At 50.2% G+C, this 23,607-nt stretch overlaps 2 protein-coding genes and 1 long non-coding RNA gene across 3 annotated transcripts; 2 read left to right on the top strand and 1 right to left on the bottom strand.

Annotated features, from left to right (window-relative positions):
- Positions 1–3,064, top strand: LOC309396983 (thyroid transcription factor 1-like). The gene is made up of 2 exons (XM_081962633.1): positions 1–336; positions 1,307–3,064. Exons 1-2 carry the CDS (start codon positions 90–92, stop codon positions 1,810–1,812), a joined length of 753 nt encoding a protein of 250 aa, XP_081818759.1. The 5' UTR covers positions 1–89; the 3' UTR covers positions 1,813–3,064.
- A 1,614-nt stretch (positions 3,065–4,678) lies between these two features.
- Positions 4,679–5,545, bottom strand: LOC309396960. The gene is made up of 2 exons (XR_014176182.1): positions 5,123–5,545; positions 4,679–4,749 (listed from the first exon to the last, which is right to left on the bottom strand). It is a non-coding gene; the product is annotated as an uncharacterized lncRNA (long non-coding RNA).
- Positions 5,546–14,251: 8,706 nt separating this feature from the next.
- LOC309396952 (gap junction delta-2 protein-like) lies at positions 14,252–21,794 on the top strand. The gene is made up of 3 exons (XM_081962568.1): positions 14,252–14,576; positions 17,795–18,260; positions 21,300–21,794. The coding sequence occupies exons 1-3, from the start codon at positions 14,506–14,508 to the stop codon at positions 21,660–21,662; spliced, it is 900 nt and encodes a 299-aa protein (XP_081818694.1). The 5' UTR covers positions 14,252–14,505; the 3' UTR covers positions 21,663–21,794.
- The last annotated feature ends 1,813 nt before the right edge of the window (positions 21,795–23,607 follow it).

The raw sequence follows: 23,607 nt of genomic DNA, 5'->3' as shown, positions 1-23,607 counted from the left end.
GCTCAGCCGGCCTCTGCGGAGAGCGAGCAGAGAAGGGGGGACTCAAGAGGTCAGCTCTGAAGCTGCGGGCATCCTTGCTGGTCCCTTCCATGGAGGATCTCAAGGGCTTCGCCATGGACGGCCTGGAGGACTTCTCCCAGGGGATGCCAGGGACCCACCCGCCAGCTTTGGTGGGCTCCCGCTTCTCCCTGGCCCACTGCCTCTCCCAAAACACCATGCTGGGGTGCTACCCTGGTTCCTTCCCCAGCCCGGCGGAACTGCCTGCCTACCCCCAGGAGAGCTTCAGGAACGGGGAGTGGTATGCCCCCAGCCCACCAGAAGGACCCTACCCTTCAAGTAAGTGCCTGTCTCGGCTGTTGGCAGTTTGAGTGGGTAAACTGGGTTAGTTCAAACCTCCCAAAGGTGCTTCCCTCCCTACCCCCAAAAAAAGGCTAATGGACTTTCTTGGTTGTTTTGATTTTTTTCTTTGAAAATGTTTCGCTTCTCATCCAAGAAGCTTCTTCACTTCAAAAGAAGAAATGGGAAGCGAAAAAGAAAGAAAGAAAGAAAGAAGAAAAACAAAACCAGAAAGTCCCTCTGCCTTTCGGTTAAAAACACCTTTGAGACACCCATGACCTGGACGGTTGAGAATCTCCGCAGACAAGGTGGCAAAGATATATATTTATTGATCCATTAGTTTTCACCAATTTATTTGCCATTACTCTCGCAGTTCAAGGCCACTCGGTGCGAAGGGGGGGGGAATTAGTGAGGAGGGGGGGTCCTGCATGCTCTCTGAGTTTGGTTGTTTCCTTGCGATCGTTTCATTAGCCCAGGGGTGTCCAAACTTGGGAACTTTAAGACTTGTGGACTTCAACTCCCAGAATTCCCCAGCCAGCCATGCATGGCTGGCTGGGGAATTCTGGGAGTTGGAAGTCCACAAGTCTTAAAGTTCCCAAGTTTGGACACCCCTGCATTAGCCAAACTGGGTCATATCATCAGTGCTTCAGATGCCCTTCTAGCACGGATGATGTAACCTTGCTTGGTAATGAAATGTCTGTAAGAAAACAAACAAGCTCAGAGAGTACGGAGGATCCCGCACCCTTCCTCCTCCTCCCTTCTCCATTTTACAAACCCCACTCCTTTCGAGCCCTGATGATGTAACCTTGTTCGGTAACGAAATGTCTGCAAGAAACCCACCCAGCTCAGAGAGCCCGCTGCTGGCTCATAATTTAACTGGTTGTCCACTAAGACTCCGAGATCCCTCTCACATTATTACTGCCATGAAGTCTGGTTTCTATAGGTGTCCTTTTGGTTTTTCTTGCCTCAGTCTGCAGGTTTATGGGTAGCCCTGGCTTCAGCATGCCCGGGGCAGACTGTATCGGCTACTTGGGAGAGATGGTCAAGCAGCCCTCCTTCTCTGCGGGAAACCCCTCCAAGCGCAAACGGCGAGTGCTTTTTTCCCGAGCGCAAGTCCAGGAGCTGGAGAAGAGGTTCGAGATGCAGAAGTACCTGACTGCCCCCGAACGGGAGCACCTGGCCTCCCTGACCCGCCTCACCCCCAACCAGGTGAAGATCTGGTTCCAGAACCACCGCTACAAGCTGAAGAAGCTACAGGGGCAGCCGGTGGAAGCGAAGGCCGGCTTGCCGCAGGAGGGGCCCCCGTCCTGTGACAGTAGCACCGTGGCCCATCCCTGTGGCTACCCGTTCCACCGGACACCCGCGGAAGAGAAGCTACTCCTGCAGCACCTGTCTCCCAGCCCCAGCTCCACCGCCGATTCCCAACCCGCCGTCGAAGCGCCTGAAAACGGCTTTCTCTTTGGGAAACTGTGGTAGTTGGTCCGGGGATTGCCCCATGGGCCAGGGCTAGATGACTTGCTCCGTCCAAGGAGCGCGACGGAGCCCAGGACAAAAGTTTTGTTTTGTTTTATTATTTATATAGCCGTGCCCGTCTTTCAACCCCTGCTGGACGGCTCCCGGTGGAAAACCCAAAAGGACAAATCCTATTCAAATGATCAAACTGTTCTGAGCGAGGCTTCCCAAGGGCCTGAAGCCAACTCCTGGTCCCAATAAAAACCCCTTTTATTAATTTGCTGTGAATTCTGCTCCTTCCAACAAAGTCTTTCAAGGGAGGATTTCCAGTCACAGACCTTCTCTGGCTTGGAGAGCTGCCAGGCCAGGGCTTCGAGGCATGACAAGAGGCTAAAATGAGGGATGGCGATTGAACTTCATGTGGCAGAGAGTTCCATAGGGCACGGCATGGTTCTATCCATCCAATGGCAGCCGAACATTTGGAACTTTTCAAGGAGCCTCGGTCTTGAAAGATTTCCAGCTTCGGGACGGAAGAAAAGTCCGTTTTTCACACATACATTTTTCACACTTAACAACCGCTGCAGCCTCTTCCTTTGTCATGTCATCAAAATTCAGATGCATGGCCCCTGACTTGTATTTATGACGGTTGCAGCGTCCCCGGGGTCACACGATTCTCCCTTTTGCAACCTTCCAACTGGCAAGGTCACGGTGGGAAAGCCAGATCCGCTTAACGACCGCGTGACTAATTTGAACCCCTGTCAGCGATTCGCCTCGGAAGGTCGTAAAACGGGACGAAGCTCGCTTTGCAAACGTCTGGTTCAGCGACAGAAATGTTTGGCTCCACTGTGGTCGTACGTCGAGGACTACCTAGATCTCAGAAACGAGGTCAGGTCATTCGTTTAATCGTGCTTATGCCGACCGCTGCAAAGAGACCATTAGATACCAGAGCATCAGAGGGGGGCTGAGATAAATGAAAGACAGCCCCCCGCCCCGATCTGCTCACCATTTTTCAGAAGAGGGTTTCTTGCAAACGGACACGCGACCCGGAGAAGCAGCCGTGCGCCCTGGCGCCCTGAGGCAGGAGAGCATAGCAAGGAAGGCGTTGCCGGTTATTTGGCACCGAAAGGGGGAGGAATTGAAGAGGGTTTTTCTTTTTCTTATTTGGAAAAGTTTTTTATTTAATTTTTTTTTTATCTAAGTATCCACAAGTATCGCATTACATCTTAACAAACTCTATTGTGCATTATCCAAAATTATATTAATTCTTCTCACCATCCACCCACAATAATTCTCATTTGCTCCTCTGCGTTCCATACACCATATTAATTACACCCTGTTGCACAGCACTACTACCTCCTCTCCTTCTCTCCTCCACCTTACCTCCTTCCTTCCCTCTACCATCCCTCTCTTCTCTACTTCCCCCTCTTCTCTCCTTCTCTCTCTCCTCTTTCTGCTCCTTCTCTCTCTCCTACTCTTTTCCTCACCTTGGCTTCCCTCTCTCCAATCCCCTCTCTTCCTCTTCCCTACCTCATTTCTTCCCTCTACCATCCCTCTCTTCTCTCCTTCCCCTTCCTCTCTCCTTCTCTCTTTCCTCATTCCATTCCTTCTCTCTCTCCTACTCTTTTCCTCACCTCGGCTTCCCTCTCTTCCCCTCCTCTCCCCTGAATTGTAGAGGGTTTTCTGAAGTGGAGGCCTCTTACGGAAACTCTTGGGCTCCTCCTCTCCTCCTCACTGCAGCCCCCTTGCAAGGGACTAGCTGTCCCAAGGCAGGGCCCACGTAGGGCAATTGGGGCGTGGGGCTGGGACAACCAAGAGAGCTCCTTCTTCGGCTCAGGGCCAGATATTTCCAAACTGGGAAGCAGGGATTAGGTTTCCCAGCACCCACCAGGGGCCTGATCCTGTAGGCAGATGGACTCTGGTTTAGGGTTTAGCCAAGCTCTTAGCCTGCAGGTCCCTTGGACTGCAAGGCCATCCAACTGGTCAGTCCTAGAGGAGATCAACCCTGGCTGCTCTTTAGAAGGTCAGATCCTGAAGAGGAAACTCAAAGACTTTGGCCACCTCATGAGAAGGAAGAAGGACTCCCTGGAGAAGAGCCTCATGCTGGGAACGATGGAGGGCAAAAGAAGAAGAGAAGGAGGTGGCTGGATGGAGTCACCGAAGCAGCCGGCATGAGGTTAAATGGACTCCAGAGGATGGTAGAGGACAGGAAGGCCTGGAGGAACGTTGTCCATGGGTCGGACATGATTTTGCAACTAACAACAAGGGTGTATGGGGAATTCTGGGAGTTGAAGTCTATGGGGGGCAGGGGCGGGGGGGGGGTTTAAAATCCATGAGCTTGAGAAAGGCTGATTCTTAGGAAGGGAACAGATTATTGCAATTCACATTTGCAGTGCTGGGGGGGGTTGTTTTTGGCCTGGGGCAAACAGCTGAGCTGGAGGCTATCCTGCTCAGCCAGAGGGGTGGGGCCGACCCTGGCCCTCAGGCCCTGGGGGTCTGCAAATGGCCTAAGCCTCAACTTCCAAGTGCCAAGTTCGTACAATGGGGAGGGGGGGAGACTCTTTGCAAAGCTCCCCCAGGACAAAAAGCAACATCTGCATGACTTTAACCCTGCAGGCTAAAAGGATTGCTTACCATGAAAAGCAGGGCTTTCCCATTTGTTTTCCACCTTATCAGGAAGCCTTTCATACCCTCCCCCCCAAAAAATCTAGATTAGAACACAGAGAATAATAGGAAGTTGGAAGGGACCTGGGAGGTCTTCTAGACCAACCCCCTTCTCAGATCCTGTTTCATCCTGGACAATTGGCTGTCCAACCTCTTGAAAACTTTCAGAGATGGGGGTCAGTTTCAAAACTGCTGTGATTGAGTAATGGGTTTGAGCCCAAAGGGGGGAAAAAACCACTTTGGGGTAATTTACCCAGATTTGGGGCCAGCCCTGCCTTCAATCCTTGCTTTTATAGGACGCTGTTGTAGCACTGAGTGAAATCTACTAGGAAGTCTGTGGCTTCATATTGTAGGAAGCTAAAACCCACCCCTCCTCTAGAAAAATGAAATATCCTGGGAAATGTTGAAAAGGCAGAATATTATATTTCCCTGGATCAGAAGTGGAGAAACGTGTTTTTAGGCAGGAAACAGACTCACTCTTAATAGCCCCCACCTTTGTCAATGGGCCATTAAAAGGCCTGAGCCAGTCTATTCTACATAACAAAGATCTTATTTACAATACAATACAATAGCAGAGTTGGAAGGGACCTGGGAGGTCTTCTAGTCCAACCCCCTGCCTAGGCTTTCAGCTCCAGGGTGATGGGATTAAGGCATGATAGTATTAGCCCTTTACCCATCTCACCACAGAGTGAAATCTACAAGGAAGTCTGTGGCTTCATATGTTGAAATAAGACCGTTTTTAAAATTTGTCAATACATTTGTTTGCATGTCCTCTCCTAAGAAACATTCTCTGCACTTTTTTCTCTTTCTTCCTCAACGATTGTCTTTTTAATACGTTGTGTTAAAAAACGCCAGTTGAATCAGAATTTTTTCCCAGCATCCATTAACGGCTTTCTCTTTTCTGTTATGAATGACTTGCTAGCTCGCTCTTGTCAATAAACTTCTTCAGATCACCTAAATAAATACATTTTGCATCAGAGCCCGTGGAATATCTGCTGATTTAACTCAGATAAATCTCCCTTCTTCCTTGCAGAGAATCCTATCTATGACGTGAGTCTATCTGATTGTGACTTTTTCCAAATTATTCTTAACTTGTGTTGCAAAACAGATTAAAATATGTTTCTATTGGGTTAAAGTAGCACACACATCCGCACGCCAAATGAAATATGAATAAAAGATGCAAATATATTCACAAGGGGCCTGAAAGGAAGATTCTTCTAATAAGTGTTAAAGATAAAAAAAAATAATGTATTTTTCCAGATATCCCCTTAATTAGTTTAGTTTATTGCCATTGCACCTTGTACAACGACATTAAATGCCATCTTCAATGTACATTATAACCACAAAAGTAAAACACAAACACGCATCCTTCACATTCTACACAATGAGTGACTTGGCACAAAAACGTGTTCAACTTCCTTATCGAAGTCACATAAGATTCTCAGGTTGCAAAATGTAGCTTACTACATGGTTAGATTAAGACCTGCCTCCCTGAATAACTGCACAAATTAACAAACAGAATTAAAACTAATTAAGTGTGGTTCGCTTGGGAAATGTAGCTTCTAGATTTCAGCCAATAAAACAACGTTTACAACTTATGACAAGCAAAGTCAATGGGAAAGCCACTCAAATAACCCCGTTGCTAGCTGAAGAATGGCGGTGATTCGTTTTACGACTGTGACAAGAAAGGTCATAGAAAAATGGGGCACGCAAGTCACTTAACCAATGCCTCACTTAGTAGCAGAATTTTTTCAGCTCAAGGGGGGGTCATAAATAGAGGACCACCTCTGTCACAGAGAAGAAAAGGTCAACCTGTTCTCCAAAACACGGAAGGCAGGAGAAGAAGCAATGGATGGAAACGGATCAAGAAGAGAAGCAACCTGGAATGAAGGAAAACACTTCCTAACCGTGAGAACAAGGAAGCAGTGGAACTCCTTGCCTCCAGAGGTTGTGGGTGCTGCAACGCGGGAGGGATTGGACCGCCATTCGTCCAAAATGGTATAGAAGCAGAGCAACGGAGTTGGAAGGGACCTTGGAGGTCTTCTAGTCCAACCCCTTGCTCAAGCAGGAAACTCTTTACCACTTCAGACAAATGGCTGTCTAATCTCTTCTTAAAAACCTCCAGGGGTACAGCACCCACAACCTCTGGTGGCAAGTAGTTCCATTGATTAATTCTTCCCACTGGCAGGAAATTTCTCCTTAGTTCCCGGCTGCTTCTCTCCTTGATGAGTTTCCATTCTGTTGCTTCTTCTCCTGCCTTCAGGGGCTTTGGAGAACAGGTTGACCCCCCCCCCTCTTCTTTGGGGCAACCCCTCAAATATCGGAGCGATGCTACGATGTCACCCTTAGTCCTTCTTTTCCTTACTCCTGATCTCCTGTTAATAGGGTCTCCCGCGTGAGCAGGGGGTTGGACTAGATTTCACAGGGGTCTCCAACCTTCTCCACTTTAAGACTGGTGGACTTCAACTCCCAGAGAACTCCAGTCTTAAACTCCAGTCCACCAGTCTTAAAGTGGACAAAGTTGGAGACCCCTGGACTAGATGACCTCCGAGGTCCCCATCCAACCACATCCTTCCGTATCCCTCTTCCCCAAGTTGTACAGGACGTCCCGTCCTGGTCTAACCCCAGGAGCCTTAAGAATGCCGTGAGCTCATGCAGTTCAGCTCCTCAAGAGCTTCTCCCAATATTGACTGTCCTTTTCACCCAGCCCTCCTTCTGCCCCCCCCCACCCCAATTCTCCCCCCCCCCCCATCCCAACCTCCAATGCAGCTTTTTGTGCTGGCTTGCTAGAAAGCACTTGGGGGAGAAGCAAGCTCTCGGTGGCGCCAGCGAGGAACGCAATCTTGTTGACTTTTCCTCTCTACGCTGAAGATTAAAGGCGCCAATTGTTTGAAGGTGGGTCACTCTGAACAGGAAATGACCCCCAGGCAGGTTGCTATCGGGGACATTCGTCCGTTCCCCCCCCCCCCCAATGCTCTTCAGGCCTGAAAAACATCAGCAAAAGGCTCTGCTGGATGTATTGGTCCTGGGTTCAACCCCTACCTTTGCTTGCTGAAGTGAGGGCTGTATCACCCTCAGCTTCCTTCTTGGTGCCTGTCAAATTCAACCTTCCTAACCTGGTGGAAGAATAACAGAGTCGGAAGGGACCTTGGAGGTCTTCTAGTCCAGGCAGGAGACCCTCTACCATTTCAGACCCATGGCAGTCCAGCCTCTGCTTGGAAGTCTCAAGTGATGAAGCTCTCACAACCTTGGGAGGCAAGTCATTCCACTGAGTATAGAATAACAGAGTTGGAAGGGACCTTGTAGGTCATCTAGTCCAACCCCCCCGCCCAAGCAGGAGACCCTACACCACGGGTGTCCAAACTTGGGAACTTTAAGACTTGTGGACTTCAACTCCCAGAATTCCCCAGCCAGCCATGCATGGCTGGCTGGGGAATTCTGGGAGTTGAAGTCCACAAGTCTTAAAGTTCCCAAGTTTGGACACCCCTTCCCTACACCATTTTTGACAAATGACAGTCCAGTCTCTTCTTGAAAACCTCCAGCGATGAAGCTCCCACAACTTCTGGAGGCAAGGAGTTCCACGGATTCATTGTTCTCACTGTCAGGAAATTTCTCCTTAGTTCTATATTGCTTCTCTCCTGGATTAGTTTCCATCCGTTGCTTCTTGTCCTGACTTCAGGGGCTTTGGAGAACTCCCTCCTCTTCTCTGGGGCAGCCCCTCAAACACTGGAATCCTGTTATCACATCCCCTAGCCCTTCTTTTCTCTAGATTAGCCGAACTCAAATCCTGCAGCCGTTCTTCATAATGTTTTAGCCTCCAGGCCTTTAATCGTCTTAAGTTGCTCTTCTCTGCACTTTCCCCCCCCCCCAAAGTCTCAACATCTTTTTTGTAATGTGGTGGATGTGAATGGATGCAGCATTCTAGGTGTGGCCTTACTAAAGTTTTATAAAGCTAGACTAGACATAACCAATTCCTGCAAGGAAGAGTCTGCCTCAAAGAAGAAGGAGTCCAGCTATTCTCCGAAGCCCCTGAGGGCAGGACAAGAAGCAAGGGATGGAAACTAATCAAGGAGAGAAGCAACCTGGAACTAAGGAGGAATTTCCTGACAGTGAGAACAATTCACCAGTGGAACAGCTTGCCACCGGATGTTGTGATTGCTCCATCCCTGGAGGTTTTTACTGGAAGAGACTGGACAGACATTTCTCTGAAATAGTACGGCGTCTCCTGCTTGAGCAGGGGGTTGGACTACAACAGGGGTGTCAAACTCAAAGCCAGGGGGTCGAATAGGAACCATGGGATGCTTAGATCTGGCCCGGGGGGCTGCTCTGGAAACAGGGAAGGACGGGCCACACCAGCCCTCCTGAGGTCTATTTTCGCTGGTTGCAGGAGGCCGCAGTAGCCAAAAACGGAGCTCAAGAGCCTGTTTTTGCTGGCAGAGCTGGCCCCCACAGGCACCCCGTCAGGCTTCCAAATAACATCCAAAATTAAATCAGAGTCCAAGGCAAAGTATCGCTCAAAGTTCCAATTTATTAAAAGAGCCATGTTGGCACATCTGGGGAAAACCGAATCTGAGCTTCCCGGTTTTCCCCACCCAGTTAAAAGTTCAAGATCTTGCCCCCTACACCCACAAGTCCATCCCATGGTCCAATCTCCCACTGCCATGCTGGCAGCTTCCACCCATCCAGTTCCGGTCAGGTGCAGAGCTGCAAAGACAAAGGATGACCTTGGCTTTCTAGAAAGAATTTTGTTATGGCTACCTATCATCTAACTCAGTGTTTCTCAAACTTGGCGACTTTAAGTCCTGTGGACTTCAACTCCCAGAATCTCCCAGCCAGCATAGCTGGCTGGGGAATTCTGGGAGTTGAAGTCCACAGGACTTAAAGTCGCCAAGTTTGAGAAACACTGATCTAACTCCTTACAATCCCCCCTCTCCCGTTTTCCCACCATAGAAAACGCATAGCAGAATAATCGAAAGTGCGGCAGGCCAAAGATCCTAAAAGGAATATGACTGGAGGCCTGACACCCCCGGCATGAGTGAAATTGAACTGGCCATGCCCACCCCAGCCCCCCGAGGTGAAATGCGGCTCTCCATGAAATCGAGTTTGACACTTCTGGACTTGAAGCCTCTCCAGGGCCCCTTCCCACTCTTGTTATCCTGTTCTGTGCGGAGTGAACACACAATACACAATGCCACGTTAAAGCAAACAAACTCTAAGGAAGACTTGGTCGCATTCAAGAGCTCCTCTTCCAAACCAACCAGCAAACATGACTGACTCAACGCGCCTGGCACAGCCAGCTGGCAAAAGCTGTGGCACACCAGCCCACAAGTGCTAAACAAACAACCCTCTTGTGGGGCAGGCAGCCGGGACGGCGTATTCCCGGAGGGTGACTCAAGCCACTCAAGCTCAGCATCTCAAGGCCTTGAATTGGGGGTTGCACCATCTCACCTCCCCCCCCCCCCACTCCACTGCCTTGGAACAGACTGGCGCCTCCCTACGGCAAGTCACGGTTTTCCTCAAGACTCTGGAATTTAGCCAAGGCAGAGTTGGGGAGCAAAGGTGTGCCACTGGCGCTTGGCCAAGCCCCCCACTTCACCTGGGCTGCTCCAATGGTACACAGCCTTCCGTTCTCCCCAAACCTCCTTCTGAAGTTTTTTCCCCCCTCTAGTTTTGCTTCCATGGTAGTTTGACAGATTGGGCGAAATATTTTGACCTTCCCATAATTCTAACTTTATCGATCACTGCTCTGCACTCCGAAACATAACAGCTAATTATCTATCTATCTATCTATCTATCTATCTATCTATCTATCTATCTATCTATCTATCTATCTATATCTATCTATCATCATTTATCTATCTATCTATAATCTATCTCTATCTATCAATCTATCTTATCTTTATCTATCTATCACCTATCTCTATCTATCTATCTATCTATCTATCTATCTATCTATCTATCTATCTATCATCTATCTATCTATCTATCTATCTATCTATCATCATTTATCTATCTATCTATAAGCTATCTCTATCTATCAATCTATCTTATCTTTATCTATCTATCACCTATCTCTATCTATCTATCTATCTATCTATCTATCTATCTATCTATCATCTATCATCTATCTATCTATCTATCTATCTATCTATCTATCTATCTATATCATCTATCTATCACTATCATCTATTTATCCATCCATCCATTATCTATCTACCTATGTACTTATCTACCTACATAGATAGATAGATAGACAGACAGACAGACAGACAGACAGACAGACAGACAGACAGACAGACAGACAGACAGACAGACAGATATCTTGAGCCACTCTGGCACAGTGGTTAGAGTGCAGTACTGCAGGCTACTTCTGCTGACTGCCAGCTGCCAGCATTGGCGGTTCGCGTATTCCCAGCTGAAGGTTGACTCAGCCTTCCGTCCTTCTGAGGGGGCAAGAGGCTGACTTTGAAAAACCACTTAGGGCTGTTAAAGCCCAGTGAAGCAGTATATGAGCCTAAATGCTATTACTCTTCCTTCCGTCCTTCCTTTCCTTCTTTCCTCCCTACCTGTTGTTGTTTTTCTTCCTCCCATTCTCCCTCCCTCCCTTCCATGGTGCAATGGTTAGAATGCAGCATTACAGACTAAGTCTGCCCACAGTCTGGAGTTCAATCCTGACCGGCTCAAGGTGAACTCAGCCTTCCATCCTTCTGAGTTCCGTAAAATGAGGACTCAGATTGTTTTTTTGGCGGGGGGGGGGGGGCAAGAGGCTGACTTTGTAACCCGCTTAGAGAGGACTTTTAAAAGCCCTGTGAAGCAGCCCTTGTCTGAGGTCTATTGCTATCACGGGTCCTTCCCTTGAGCCACAGCTCTGCTGTCAATGCGAAGGGAGCTCTTCCCTACTCACACAGCCTCCCTTGTTGAAATGCCCAAGCTAACGCCGCTTGCATGTTGGTTCTAGCCGCCGATCAAGACCAGATTAATTACGCAACCTTTAAGACTTGGCGGGATGTCATTTGTCTATAGGTTACATTTTCATTTGTCAAGAGCAGTGAGCAGAAATGGCGCAGGATGGGGATTCGCCCAACGCAGAAAGCCTTTGGACAGGGTCCTTTGGATGCGCTCGGCCTGGCCCAAGGAGGCCGGTCTGCAGAGCCCAAAGGGGCAACTTTGGGGAGGTTTTTGCAAAAAGAAAAAGAAAAAACGAAGTGGACAGCTGCAATGGTGGGATTGAAGCTTTGCCTGTTTAGCCCAGCCTTATTCGCACCCCCTGCTTGAGATGCCTCGAAAAACGGGCATGAAATTCACTTTGTGCCCTGGTGATGCAGGGAACAAAGCGTAGTTTTGATTTACTCACAGGAAACCCTAATTAGAAACACACACACAGCCCTTTAAGCTGTAATATGCTTTCATTTGAAGAGCAATGCATGTTCCGGGAGAACGTAGCAACTGTGCTTCCTTAATCTGGTGCAGATTTAACGATGTAGCCCAGGAATCCAATTAATGGGCTTTAATCAAGTTAGTTAGAAATCAAACGGCTGCCTTCGCCTGACCTCCGGGCTCCCATCGGGGTCCTGGGTAGCTGAGCACGTTGGGCGAAGTCAAATAATGTGGTTAGGTTGGTGCCGTGTTGATGGGGCTGCAAGAGAAACCAGGGGGGTGGTGAGTTCAAATCCTCCTTTCTGTGTGAAAAGCAGCTGGAGTGACTTAGGGCCTCTCTCTCTCTCTCTCTCTCTCTCCCCCTCCCTCCCTCCCTCCCTCTCTCTCTCTCTCTGTCTGCAAGGGAAAAGCTGGCAGGAAACCACTTCCAATAATTTTGTCAAGGAAACTGCAGGGAGGGAGGGAGGAAAGGAGAGCCACAACCACCAGAAAGAGGTTGTGTGGATTGTGTGAATGGATGGAAAGACATAAGTACAGTCAGACAGTCAGTCAGGAAGACTGTGTACCAGAAAGGGGTTGTATGAATTATGTGAGAGGGAGGGAGGGAGGGAGGGAGGGAGGGAGGGAGGGAGGGAGGGAGGGAGGAAGGAAGGAAGGAAGGAAGGAAGGAAGGAAGGAAGGAAGGAACGAGCAACAGCCATCACCAGAAAACTATTCCTGTATGTGGATTGGCTGAACTATTTCCTGGAAGGGTTTGCAGTCGGGGGTTGACTTCAAAGGAAACCGGAGGGGGGGGAGCAATTGGCGTCCCCCCTTTTTCTGCCTTCCAATTGCTGCGGATCGGTTCCAATTCCCAGTGCCACCTGGCCCAGGGCTACGGGGAGCCCCCATTATCTGCTTAGCAAAGATCGCCTGGCTAGTTTAAATTTAAAAGAACATCCATCTGGATCCCTTCCTGAGAAGCTCCAAGCCTCTTTCCTGCCACCTGCGTTGTTGGCCTCGGATCCCACCGTTATCCAGGCCAGGGTTCAGGCCACGTGTGAGCCCAGGGGGAGGAAAGACCACCCACGGGGAAGGAAGGGGGGGCGGATGGCCAGAAAGTCAGGACTGCCCCCTCCCCACTAGGAGAAAGGGGGGGGGAAGGAGGAAGCCAGCAACTGGGGTCACAAAAGGCCTCCCCCCTCCTCGCTGTCTCCGTGGCAACGGTCGCTCAGGAACACCAGAAATCCAACATCTCTCCCAGATGTGGGAGGGGGGGTTCGAGTGGTCCCTCCTCAAAGGGAGGAGACCTCAGCTCTGCCCAGCTTCTCGGAGCCCACCAGCCACCTCAAAAGCCCATCACCCACTTGATGCCACCCTTCCCAAAGAGGGCCACACAAAGGGGCAGGAACCAAGTTGCGCCCACCTTGCAACCGGCACCGCCCCAAATTGCAAACAAACAAACAAACAAACAAACACCCACCAACCACCCCTCTCTCTTCCGGAACTGCTGCGGTTCCATGATTGGTGGGCTTAGCGCTCTTCCCTTAACTATCCCATAACCCAGGGGTGTCCAAACTTGGCAACTTTAAGACTTGTGGACTTCAACTCCCAGAATTCCCCAGCCAGCTTCCCCAAGTTTGGACACCCCTGCCTTAACCAATAAGCCAGGATCCAGCCAAGGATGAGTCTATAGTTAGATGCATCGTGGGTTAGTCTTTCGCAACCTCAGGAAATTTAAGAGGTGGGGACTTCGACCCCCAGAATTCCCCATTCATTAACAATGTCTAGATGGATGTCACAGACCGATACTTTCCTATCCTTCCTCCATAAGACTCCGAGGACTCCCCGGGGGAAACTCCAACTCAAGAGAGGCGGTCGCGGGCGACTGCACCCGAAATCTCCCTTTCCACGAGTTTCTGGCCACGGGGTCGGCGGGTAGGGGGGGGGGAAGCTGGATTGCAACGGGATGCCCCGCTCTGGAGATGCCCCGCCCCCCGCCAAGAATTAGCATCCTTGCGCACCTGCCGCCGCTGCTGCCTTCCTCCTCCTCCTCTCCTCCTCCAGCGTCGGCAGGTGCGGAGAAAGCCCGCAACGCCCCGGCGGCCCACGCGTGTCCGCGTCCGCCTGCCTCCCACCCTTTCTCCATCCCCGCGTCGTCGTCGTCGTGCCCCCCCCCTTTCCAGACTCTGGGCGGTCCCGGCTCCCTGCGCGGTCGCCGCAGTGCCCACCTCGGTGGAGGGGGAGGAGAAGGGAGGGGAGGGGGAGAGGAGAAAGGGGAGAGGAAGGGGAGGGAGGGGAGGAGAAGGGAAGGAGGAGAGGGAGGGGAAGGAAGGAGAGGAGAAGGGGGGAGGAAGGAGGGGAAGAGTGGGGAGGGAAAGGGAGGGAGGGGAGGGGGCGGGAGCGCGCCCTGCGCCTCCCGTGCGCTCGGTGCCTGATCTGCGCCCGCGGTGCCCTTGAACGGCGCCCGGCCGTGAGGGCGGCAGGCGGCGAGGCGAGGCGAGCGGGCGCCCGCGGCCACCCCCCTCCCGCCCAGGCGATGGCGAGCCGGGGCCCCTGGTGGTGGCGGCGGCGGCGGCGGCGGCGGGGGCTCTAAGCGGCCGGCGCAGAGGCGAACGGCGGCGGCGGAGGCATCGGCGGCCCCCAGCGTCCCTTGTCGGAGAAGCCCTCGGATGCGGGCGGACCGTCCAGCCCGAAGCGATGGGAGAGTGGACTATTTTGGAACGGCTGCTGGAGGCTGCAGTGCAACAGCACTCCACCATGATCGGGAGGTGGGTTTCACTTCTAGTCCTTCAAGAGGACTAGCGCCTTGGCACCACCTGGCCCGGAGATGCCCGCGTAAAGGGTTGCAGGGGTAGAGGAGGCTGGCGGAGGGGTAGAAACGCCGGAGGGCCCCTCCTGGTTCCCCTCTTCGCCGACCGAGTTGGGCTTGGGGTATGGGGCAGAAAAGGGGCTGATCCGCAGCTCCCCTCCCCAATTCTGCACCGGGAGGGAGGCCAGACTCGGCGCCCCCCCCCCGTCTTGCCATCGACCGTTTTTGAGCCCTCTTGTCTAGTACCCTTAAGTTTTCAACATCGCTCTGAGCAGCCTGATTCCAGGTTCCGAAGAAGACTACAATTCCCATGACTCCCGACCAGTATAGGACCACTGGGAGCCTTTGCCAGGAAGCAGGCTGGGTTCTCCAGTTCTTTCAGCCCTTCAGTCCCTCCCTTTCTCTGAAATCCCTCCAAATCTCCCTTTGGAATTGGGGCAGCTGCACCCAGACTTGGGGAGGGGGGAGGAGGTTGTGGGGAAAGGCAGATTGTCAAGGGATGGGGGGGGAGTAGAGGGAGGATGAGAGCCTGGGGAGATCCAGGGTGGGCAGCAGGCAGAGGGTTGGAGAGGCAGCTGAGAACCTGCCCTGGAAGTCAGACAAAATCTGGGAGGAAAAAGAAAGTGAAAAAGATGCTTTGCTTCTCCAGAGAAGTGGTCCATCCATTCCCGTATCCTTTTGAGATGCGGCTGAGATGCTCCTGCTGCTGCTGCTGCATTTGGCCAGAGTTACCCCCGGAGCTGGCAGCTTCTCCTCTCTTGTCCCCTTCCTGAACCATAGAGCAAGCCGGTTTTCTCAAGCCTGATTCCCCAAAGAAGGAGATCCTTTAAGCCTTATCCTTACTTGGCAACTTTTATGTCAGTTTCCAGAAGTGCAGGAAAAAAATAGGACATTTTTTTAAAAAAGATGGGAGCGTCTTTTTTTTTAAAAAAAAATAAAAAGTCTTTGCAATTTGTAGGTTTCCTGCTTGGGGAAGACTGTAAATGCAGTATATATCCTGGGAGATGGATGGATGGATGGATGGATGGATGGATGGATGGATGGATGGATGGATGGATGGATGGAGGGAGGGAGAGAGCGATGCCTGGAGAGATACAAATAGAGAGGGGGAGGGGGGGAGAAAGAGAGAGAGATGATAGATAGATAGATAGATGATAGATAGATAGATAGATAGATAGATAGATAGATAGATGATAGATGGATGATGATAGATAGATGATGATAGATAGATAGATAGATAGATAGATAGATAGATAGATGATAGATAGATAGATGATAGATAGATAGATGATAGATAGATAGATAGATAGATAGATAGATAGATAGATGATAGATAGAATGTGTTTGTGTAGAAATATTTTTTTTCTGGACTGATTAAAGACCTGTATTGCAAAAGAAAACTTTTTAAGCCCTAAATTCATGTGACCACATTAGCAATGTCTTCTGGTTGGTGGATTGAAGAAAGGTGTCTCTTTTTGAAGTCTTTTGATTCTGAGTGGTGAATTACAATGTGGAAGATTTTAAAGGGTTTCCTTTCCTTAATGTTTAGGGCTTGTTTTTTCTCCCTCCCGCCATCAAAGTGGCAGGCAGTTCCATAGAGGAGGAGGGGGGAGGAGGAGGAGGAGAAAGAGAATTAGAAAAGGAGAAGGGAAGGAGAAGGATGAAGAGTCAAGAAAAAGAGGAGGAGAAGGAGAAGTAAAGGAAAAAGAGGAAGAGAATAAGAAGAGAAGGAGGAGGAGAGGAAGAGGAAAATAAGAAGAGGAGGAGGGAAGGAGAAGGATGAAGAATCAAGAAAAAGAGGAGAAGGAGAGGGAGAGGAGAATAATAATAATAATAAGAGGAGGAGGAGACCTCATCCAGACTCTGTTGAAGGTTTTGTAGGAAAGGGAAACAGTGCCAGCCTATATTATAATCAGAACAAAGGTTCACAGTTAGTGACCCTGTTCTAATAATTATAGAAACAATATTCTCGTCACCCTCTTTGTCCGGGATCATTTTCTTTCTATTCCTGTCCCCTTTCTCTGCACAATGAGCAAATGGGAAGTAAACCACCTCAAAGGAGGCAGGATTTGGCCCCAGCTGCAATTTTATCCCCGTCCTCCCTAATTCAGAGCCGGAGATGCTTTGATCCAAGCCCCCTCCCCCTTGCTACCCTAGGAGACCCAGCAGTGGCACGGCGACCCTCACGCCCAGAGACACATTCAACACGCTCGTCTCAACGCCAGCCCACACAATATTTCTTGAAAGCTCGAAATAGAGAGCAGAGCATAAAAGAAAGACAAAGAAAAGGATCCTGTGTCCCAAGATGCTCTTGCGGCAGGTGCTGCTGCCTTCATTGACTCGGATCCATTGTCTAGTCCTGCTCCTTAGCCCCCTCCCTAGGTTCTAATTTATTCACTGGCTCTTCTTTGAATTATTAGAGCAGGGGTGTCCAAACTTGGGAACTTTAAGACTTGTGGACTTCAACTCCCAGAATTCCCCAGCCATACATACAAATGCTTTGCCACCCCACCCACCCCCAGGTTAGGAGAAAAAGGTGACGTAATGGCTACTGGGGGTGTCTCCACACCTTACATTCCAACAACCTGCAAACTGCCTTCAAACTGTATCCGTCCCAGATTTAGAACAATTGTTTGCATCCTGAACTGAGAGCATGTTTTGGAAATTGGAAAAGTTTGGCCTACTGACCGCTAGTTAGAAACTAGTGAGTTCTAGTCCCGCCTTAGGCATGAAATCCGGCTGGGTGACTTTGGGCCAATCACTAGGATAGTGAGAGTTCTAGTCCCGCCTTAGCCCGGAAACCCAGCTGGGTGACTTTGGGGCCCAACCCTTCTCTCAGGCTAATCTACCTCACTGGGTTGTTGTTGAGGGAAAAAATAGGAGGAGGAAGGAGCCTTACGCACATTTGCCACTTTGAGCTATTTATAAAAACAACAAAAGACGATGTAACTCAGTACATAAATGCAGGAGTAACAACCGAAAAGCCAGCCTGCGCGTCCTCTCAAGGTCCTGAGACAGTGGTGGGAATGGCCCCGAGTCCCCCCTGGGGCTCCCTCCCACTGGGATGGACTAGGGCTCCCACCCTTCCCTCGCCCAGCCGGCTCAGGCATTCCAGGGGCTTTGGGGCGGGGGCTTTGGGGAGGGGGCCGCTTCTTACCGGCTGCTCTCCCTGCCCAGGATCCTGCTGACGGTGGTCGTCATCTTCCGCATCTTGATCGTGGCCATCGTGGGCGAGACGGTCTACGAGGACGAGCAGGCCATGTTCATGTGTAACACGCTGCAACCCGGCTGCAATCAGGCTTGCTACGACAAGGCCTTCCCCATCTCCCACATCCGCTACTGGGTCTTCCAGATCATCCTGGTCTGCACGCCCAGCCTCTGCTTCATCACCTACTCCGTCCACCAGTCGGCCAAGCAGCGGGACCGGCGCTACTCCTTCCTCTACCCGCTGCTGGAGAAGGAGGCGCTCTGCGAGGGCAGGAAGGTGAAGAACGTCAACGGCATCCTGGTGCCCAACCCCGAGGGGTCCTCCAAGGAGCCCGACTGCCTGGAGGTGAAGGAGATCCCCAGCACCCCGCTCAGGCCCCCCAAGAGCGCCAAGGTCAAGCGGCAGGAGGGCATCTCACGCTTCTACATCATCCAGGTGGGTTGGCACGGGAGGTGGCCCTGTTAAGGGGGGAGGGCCTTCTGGCTGGGCACCTTCTCCAGGCCCTCCGCCTTCTGGAGGGCCTGGAGAAGGTTCAGAAGGGGGAGGCTCAGAAGGGGGATCCAAGAGAAGCTGGCACCCTTGCAATGCCCTGTGCAAATGGCCTTGGAGACCGGAGGGGGAAGAGCTGCAGGGTGGACAGAGAAGAGGCAACGCAGCCCATGGAAGGAAAGGGGCCTGGGGAGCATCTCAGAAGGGAAAAATTCCTAATCTAAAGGAAAGGAAAGAGGAAGGTAGGTAGGTAGGTAGGTAGGTCGGTAGGAAGGAAGGAAGGAAGGAAGGAAGGAAGGAAGGAAGGAAGGAAGGAAGGAAGGAAGGAAGGAAGGAAGGAAGGAGACAGAGGAAGGAAGGAAGGAAGGAAGGAAGGAAGGAAGGAAGGAAGGAAGGAAGGAGACAGAGGGAGGAAGGAAGGAAGGAAGGAAGGAAGGAGGGAGGAAAGGAAGGAAGGAAGGAGGGAGGGAAAGAAGGAAGGAAGGAGGGAAGAGGACAGGAAGGAAGGAAGGAAGGAAGGGGACAGGGGAAGGAAGCAGAAAGGGAGGGAAGAAAGAAAGAAAGAAAGAAAGAAAGGAGGAAGGGAAGGAAGAAAGGAAGGAGGGAAGGAAGGAAGGAGGCACGTGAGAGCCAGGAAGGAAGGAAATGGAAATGCATTCATTTAGTGACCGTTTGAAGTTACAGTGGAACTGGAAAAAAGTGACTTTTGACCTTTTTTTCCACACTTACGATCATTGCAACATCCTTGTGGTCACGTGATCAAAATTTGCATGCTTAGAAACTGCCCTGCATTTATGACGGTTGCTAATTTTAACTGCAGGGATTCACTTAACATCGCTGGCAAGAAAGGTCGTAAAATGGGGCAAAACTCCCTTAGCACATTTTGAACGCAATTGTGGTCGTAAAGTCAAGGACCGCCTGTCACCGCTGGGACCTGTTAACTTTTTTGGCCTCTTTGGATAAACGGCAAAACTTCTGAGACCCAAAGAAAACCGGGTGACTTTGGGCCAATTGCCAGGAGACAGGGAGTTCTAGTCCCACCTTAAGCATGAATATGAGGTGAGTGACTTTGGGCCCTCCCTGCCAGCCTGCCTCACAGGGCTGTTGTGCAAAAGAAATAGGAGGAAGGAGCATGGTGACTTCTACTTGTAAAGTAATACAGGTAGTCCTCAACTTATGACCACAATCAAGCCCGAGATTTATGTCATTAAGTGGGTTTGGCCCCATTTTACGACTTTTCTTGCCGCATTTGTTAAGGGAAGCCCTGCACTTTCTAAATTAGTGACACGGTTGTTAAGTGAATACGGATTCCCCATTGACTTTGCTTGTCAGAAGGTCGCCAAAGATGACCCCAGGACCCTGCAACCATCACAAATGTGAGTCAGTTGTCATGCCTCTGAAAGTAAATCACGTGACCATGGGGATGCAGCAATGGTCGTTAAGTGTGAAAAACGGCCCCAAGTCAGTTTTTTTCACTGCGGTTGTAACTTGGACCGATCACTAAATGAACCGTTGTAAGTCGAGGGCTCCCTGCATTTTAACATGTTATTGTGCACCGCCCAGGGTCCATCCAGATGTGAGGGAGATGGATAGTTCAAAAATGAAAATATGAAACAGCTTATGGGGTTGGCTATAAGACGTCTTCTGAGCCAGCTTCCCAAACACCACAAACCCATCTGAGGTGACTCAAAAGATGCCTTTATTAGGAATGGCGGCAGCCCCGCCAAAAAGTTTCTCTCTCAGGCTAACAAGTCTGTCCGTCCGGAAGACAAATAGTTACCTACTACACCTATTCATCTCCGCCACCTGCCTTTTATCCCCAGAGTTAGGGAGGGGCTTCACTAGCAGCTGTGGCTCTTCCATTCCAAGGACCGGCCCATAGATTTCCACTGCCCTCCTCTCCTCTGCCTTCTATGCATCCATTCATCAGGCACTGAACCCAGCTGTTCCTCCTCTTCCTCATCAGTCACCTCCAGACCTGGGGGCTGTTGACTCTCCAATTGAGGGCTGACGGACAGCCAGGCTCTGCCTCTTTCTCTCTCCCTCTGCCAGCTCCATTCCCTCTTCCCCCCTCGGAGTTCCTGATCCTGACTCCCACCCTTCCTCCTACCCTGATTGGCTGGTAGAGGGGCCGGGGGCCGACAGGCCACAGCAAGACATAAAGTACCACTTTCTACTAAAAAGAGGAGAGGAGTCACAGATGCTGGTCAGAAAAATGGCCCACAAGTTCCTTGAAGAAAAACCATTTAAATAGGAGCCAGCCGTGTGCAGCAGCTGCCAAAAAACCCAACACAGTTCTAGGCTGCATCAACAGAGGGATAGAATCAAGATCATGTGAAGGGTTAATACCACTTTATAAGGCCTTGGGAAGGCCACACTTGGAATACTGCATTCAGTTCTGGTCGCTACGATGTAGAAAAGATGCTGAGACTCTGGAAAGAGTGCAGAGAAGAGCAACAAAGATGATTAGGGGACTGGAGACTAAAACATATGAAGAACGGTTGCAGGAATTGGGTATGTCCAGTTTAATGAAAAGGAAGACCAAGGGAGACATGATAGACGGGTTCCAATATCTCAGGGGTTGCCACAAAAAAGAGGGAGTCAAGCAAAGCACCTGAGGGCAGAACAAGAAGCAATGGGTGGAAACTAATCAAGGAGAGAAGCAACTTAGAACTGAGGAGAAATTTCCTGATAGTGAGAACAATTAATCAGTGGAACAATTTGCTTCCAGAAGTTGTAAATGCTTCAACACTGGAAGTTTTTAAAGAAGAGATTAGCTATCCATTTGTCTGAAGTGGTGTAGGGTTTCCTGCCTAAGCAGGGGGCTGGACTAGAAGACCTCCAAGGTCCCTTCCAACTCTTGTTATTCTATTCCATTTCTATTTCTATTCTGTATAATAGGAAAAATGTAATAAAAATAAATGCAAAATGAAATAGAAGGAAAAAAGCGGGGCACTTCTCTAACCGCTTCTCTCCTGGGGCCAGGTGGTTTTTCGCAATGCCTTGGAGATCGGATTCCTGGCTGGGCAATACTTCCTGTATGGCTTCAATGTCCCGGCTATTTTCGAATGCGACCGCTATCCGTGCGTGAAGGAAGTGGAGTGCTACGTGTCTCGTCCCACCGAGAAGACCGTCTTCCTGGTGTTCATGTTCGCCGTCAGCGGCATCTGTGTCGTCCTCAACCTGGCCGAGCTGAACCACCTGGGGTGGCGCAAGATCAAGACCGCCATCCGGGGCGTGCAAGCCAGGCGGAAATCCATCTGCGAGGTGCGGAAGAAGGACCTTTCCTCGCTGGCCCAAGTGCCTACCTTGGGGCGGACTCAATCCAGCGAGTCCGCTTATGTTTGAGTCGGGCCGGGCCGGCCCTCGGCCAAGTGGACACCGCCAATGCAAAAAAACCAAACACACACAACAAAACTGACCGTTGTACCTCCCAGGTGAACCATCTAATCCAGGGGTCTCCAAACGTGGCAACTTTAAGACTGGTGGACTTCAACTCCCAGAATTCTCCAGCCAGCAGAGCAGAGCAGAGCAAAGCTGGCTGGAGAATTCTGGGAGTTGAAATCCACCAGTCTTAAAGTTGCCAAGTTTGGAGACCCCTGATCATATCAGCGGGTGCTTTTCCAGGCCCCTTCCTCCATTGCAAGGGGGGGGGAAGAGGAGGGGGCTTCCAAATCACTTTAAAGGCCGGTGGGAGACATCCAGCCAAGAAAGAGGGATATTCTCTTTTTCCACCCCCTCCGGCTGGCTCCCAATGAATCTTCTGTACACACACACACACAATCAATCATGGTGCAAGCCATCGTCAGATGCATGAAAACTTGTGCCTAGGACTTTCTTCCGACGGACCCGGGGCAGGATAGGGGCATCGGAAAGAGGGCTTTTGAGCCAGAGGGCAGAGAACTGGCATGCTTGCTTGCTTATTTGGGGTAGGGGTCTTTTTTTAAATGTTTATTTTTTATTTTTGCAAGAAAAGAGAGAAGAAGGGAGGCAGTAAAATAAGAGGTTTCTGCCCACCAGCCCCAGGTCTCTGTCTCTGTCTCTGTCTCTGTCTCTGTCTCTGTCTCTGTCTCTGTCTCTGTCTCTGTCTCTCTCTCTCTCTCTCTCTCTCTCTCTCTCTCTCTCTCTCTCTCTCTCTCTCTCTCTCTCTCTCTCTCTCTCTCTCTCTCTCTCTCTCTCTCTCTCTCTCTCTCTCTCTCTCTCTCTCTCTCTCTCTCTCTCTCTCTCTCTCTCTCTCGGTTGCTGTGGTGTAAAAATTACGCAGTGTAACAAACAAGGAAATGTCATTTGTTTGGGTTTTTTTTTAAAGAAGAAGAAACAAAACCCAGTAAAGAATGCAATAAAAAGGAATGTTTTCTTCTTTTTTTGCAAATATTCTGACTTGGGAGCGCTGGGAAAGAGTGCTAGGCTGGTTTTCAGAATTAGAGGGAATGAAATGAAATTGGGGCCTATAAACCATATATATAGGATGGGTCGAATGTCCGGCAAAATCTTTATTTCTAACAGAAGGGAATATTTGAGGCTCAGGGTTAAAATGAGGGGTCTTTGGTGCTCTCTGAGCTTGATGGTTTCCTTCCTTCCTTCCCTCCTTGGTGCTCGCTGAGCTTGGGGGTTTCCTTGCAGACGTCTCACGACCCAACTAGGTTACATCATCAGTGTCAAAAGGGAGTGGAGTTTGTGGAGAGGAGGAAGATGACTGTATGGAGAAATTTCCTGACAGTGAGAACAATTAATCAGTGGAACAGAAATTGCCTCCAGAAGTTGTGAATGCCCCAACACTGGAAGTCTTTAAGAAGATGTTGGATAGCTATTTGTCTGAAACGGTATAGGGTTTCCTGCCTAGGCAGGGGGTTGGACTAGAAGACCTCCAAGGTCCCTTCCAACTCTACTATTGTATTGTATTGTATTGTTCTTGGTAGTCTCTGAAATGGGTGGCTTTCTTGCAGACGTTTCATGACCCAACTAGGTTACATCATCAGTGTTACAAGGGGTTGGAGGAGGAAGAGGAAAGGGGAGGAAGTGGAGTATTTTTGTGTCTGGAGGGCAGGTTAGATTGCTGTAAAAAACCTAAGAGAGAATCTGTGGAAGTCAGCCTTAATCAATAAAAAATAATCCCGGACTATAAATAGCATATAAAAATCTTAATCCCAGACCTCTCCGTGGGGGCATTTTCCTTTGGAACGGAAATATACAAATCCCTCCTTTACGGCTCACTTCCCCAATTTCAGCCAGGCTGTCTGAAGGGAAGGGGTGTTTCCCCAGCCCTTCTCTGCTCTCTGCACATGCTCAGGGA

The sequence above is a fragment of the Natrix helvetica genome (genome assembly GCF_964273705.1).
Source record: "Natrix helvetica genome assembly, chromosome: 9".
NCBI lineage: Eukaryota > Metazoa > Chordata > Lepidosauria > Squamata > Natricidae > Natrix > Natrix helvetica.
The sequence above is the reverse complement of the archived record's forward strand: the minus strand, read 5'-3'. Positions and strand labels throughout refer to the sequence as shown.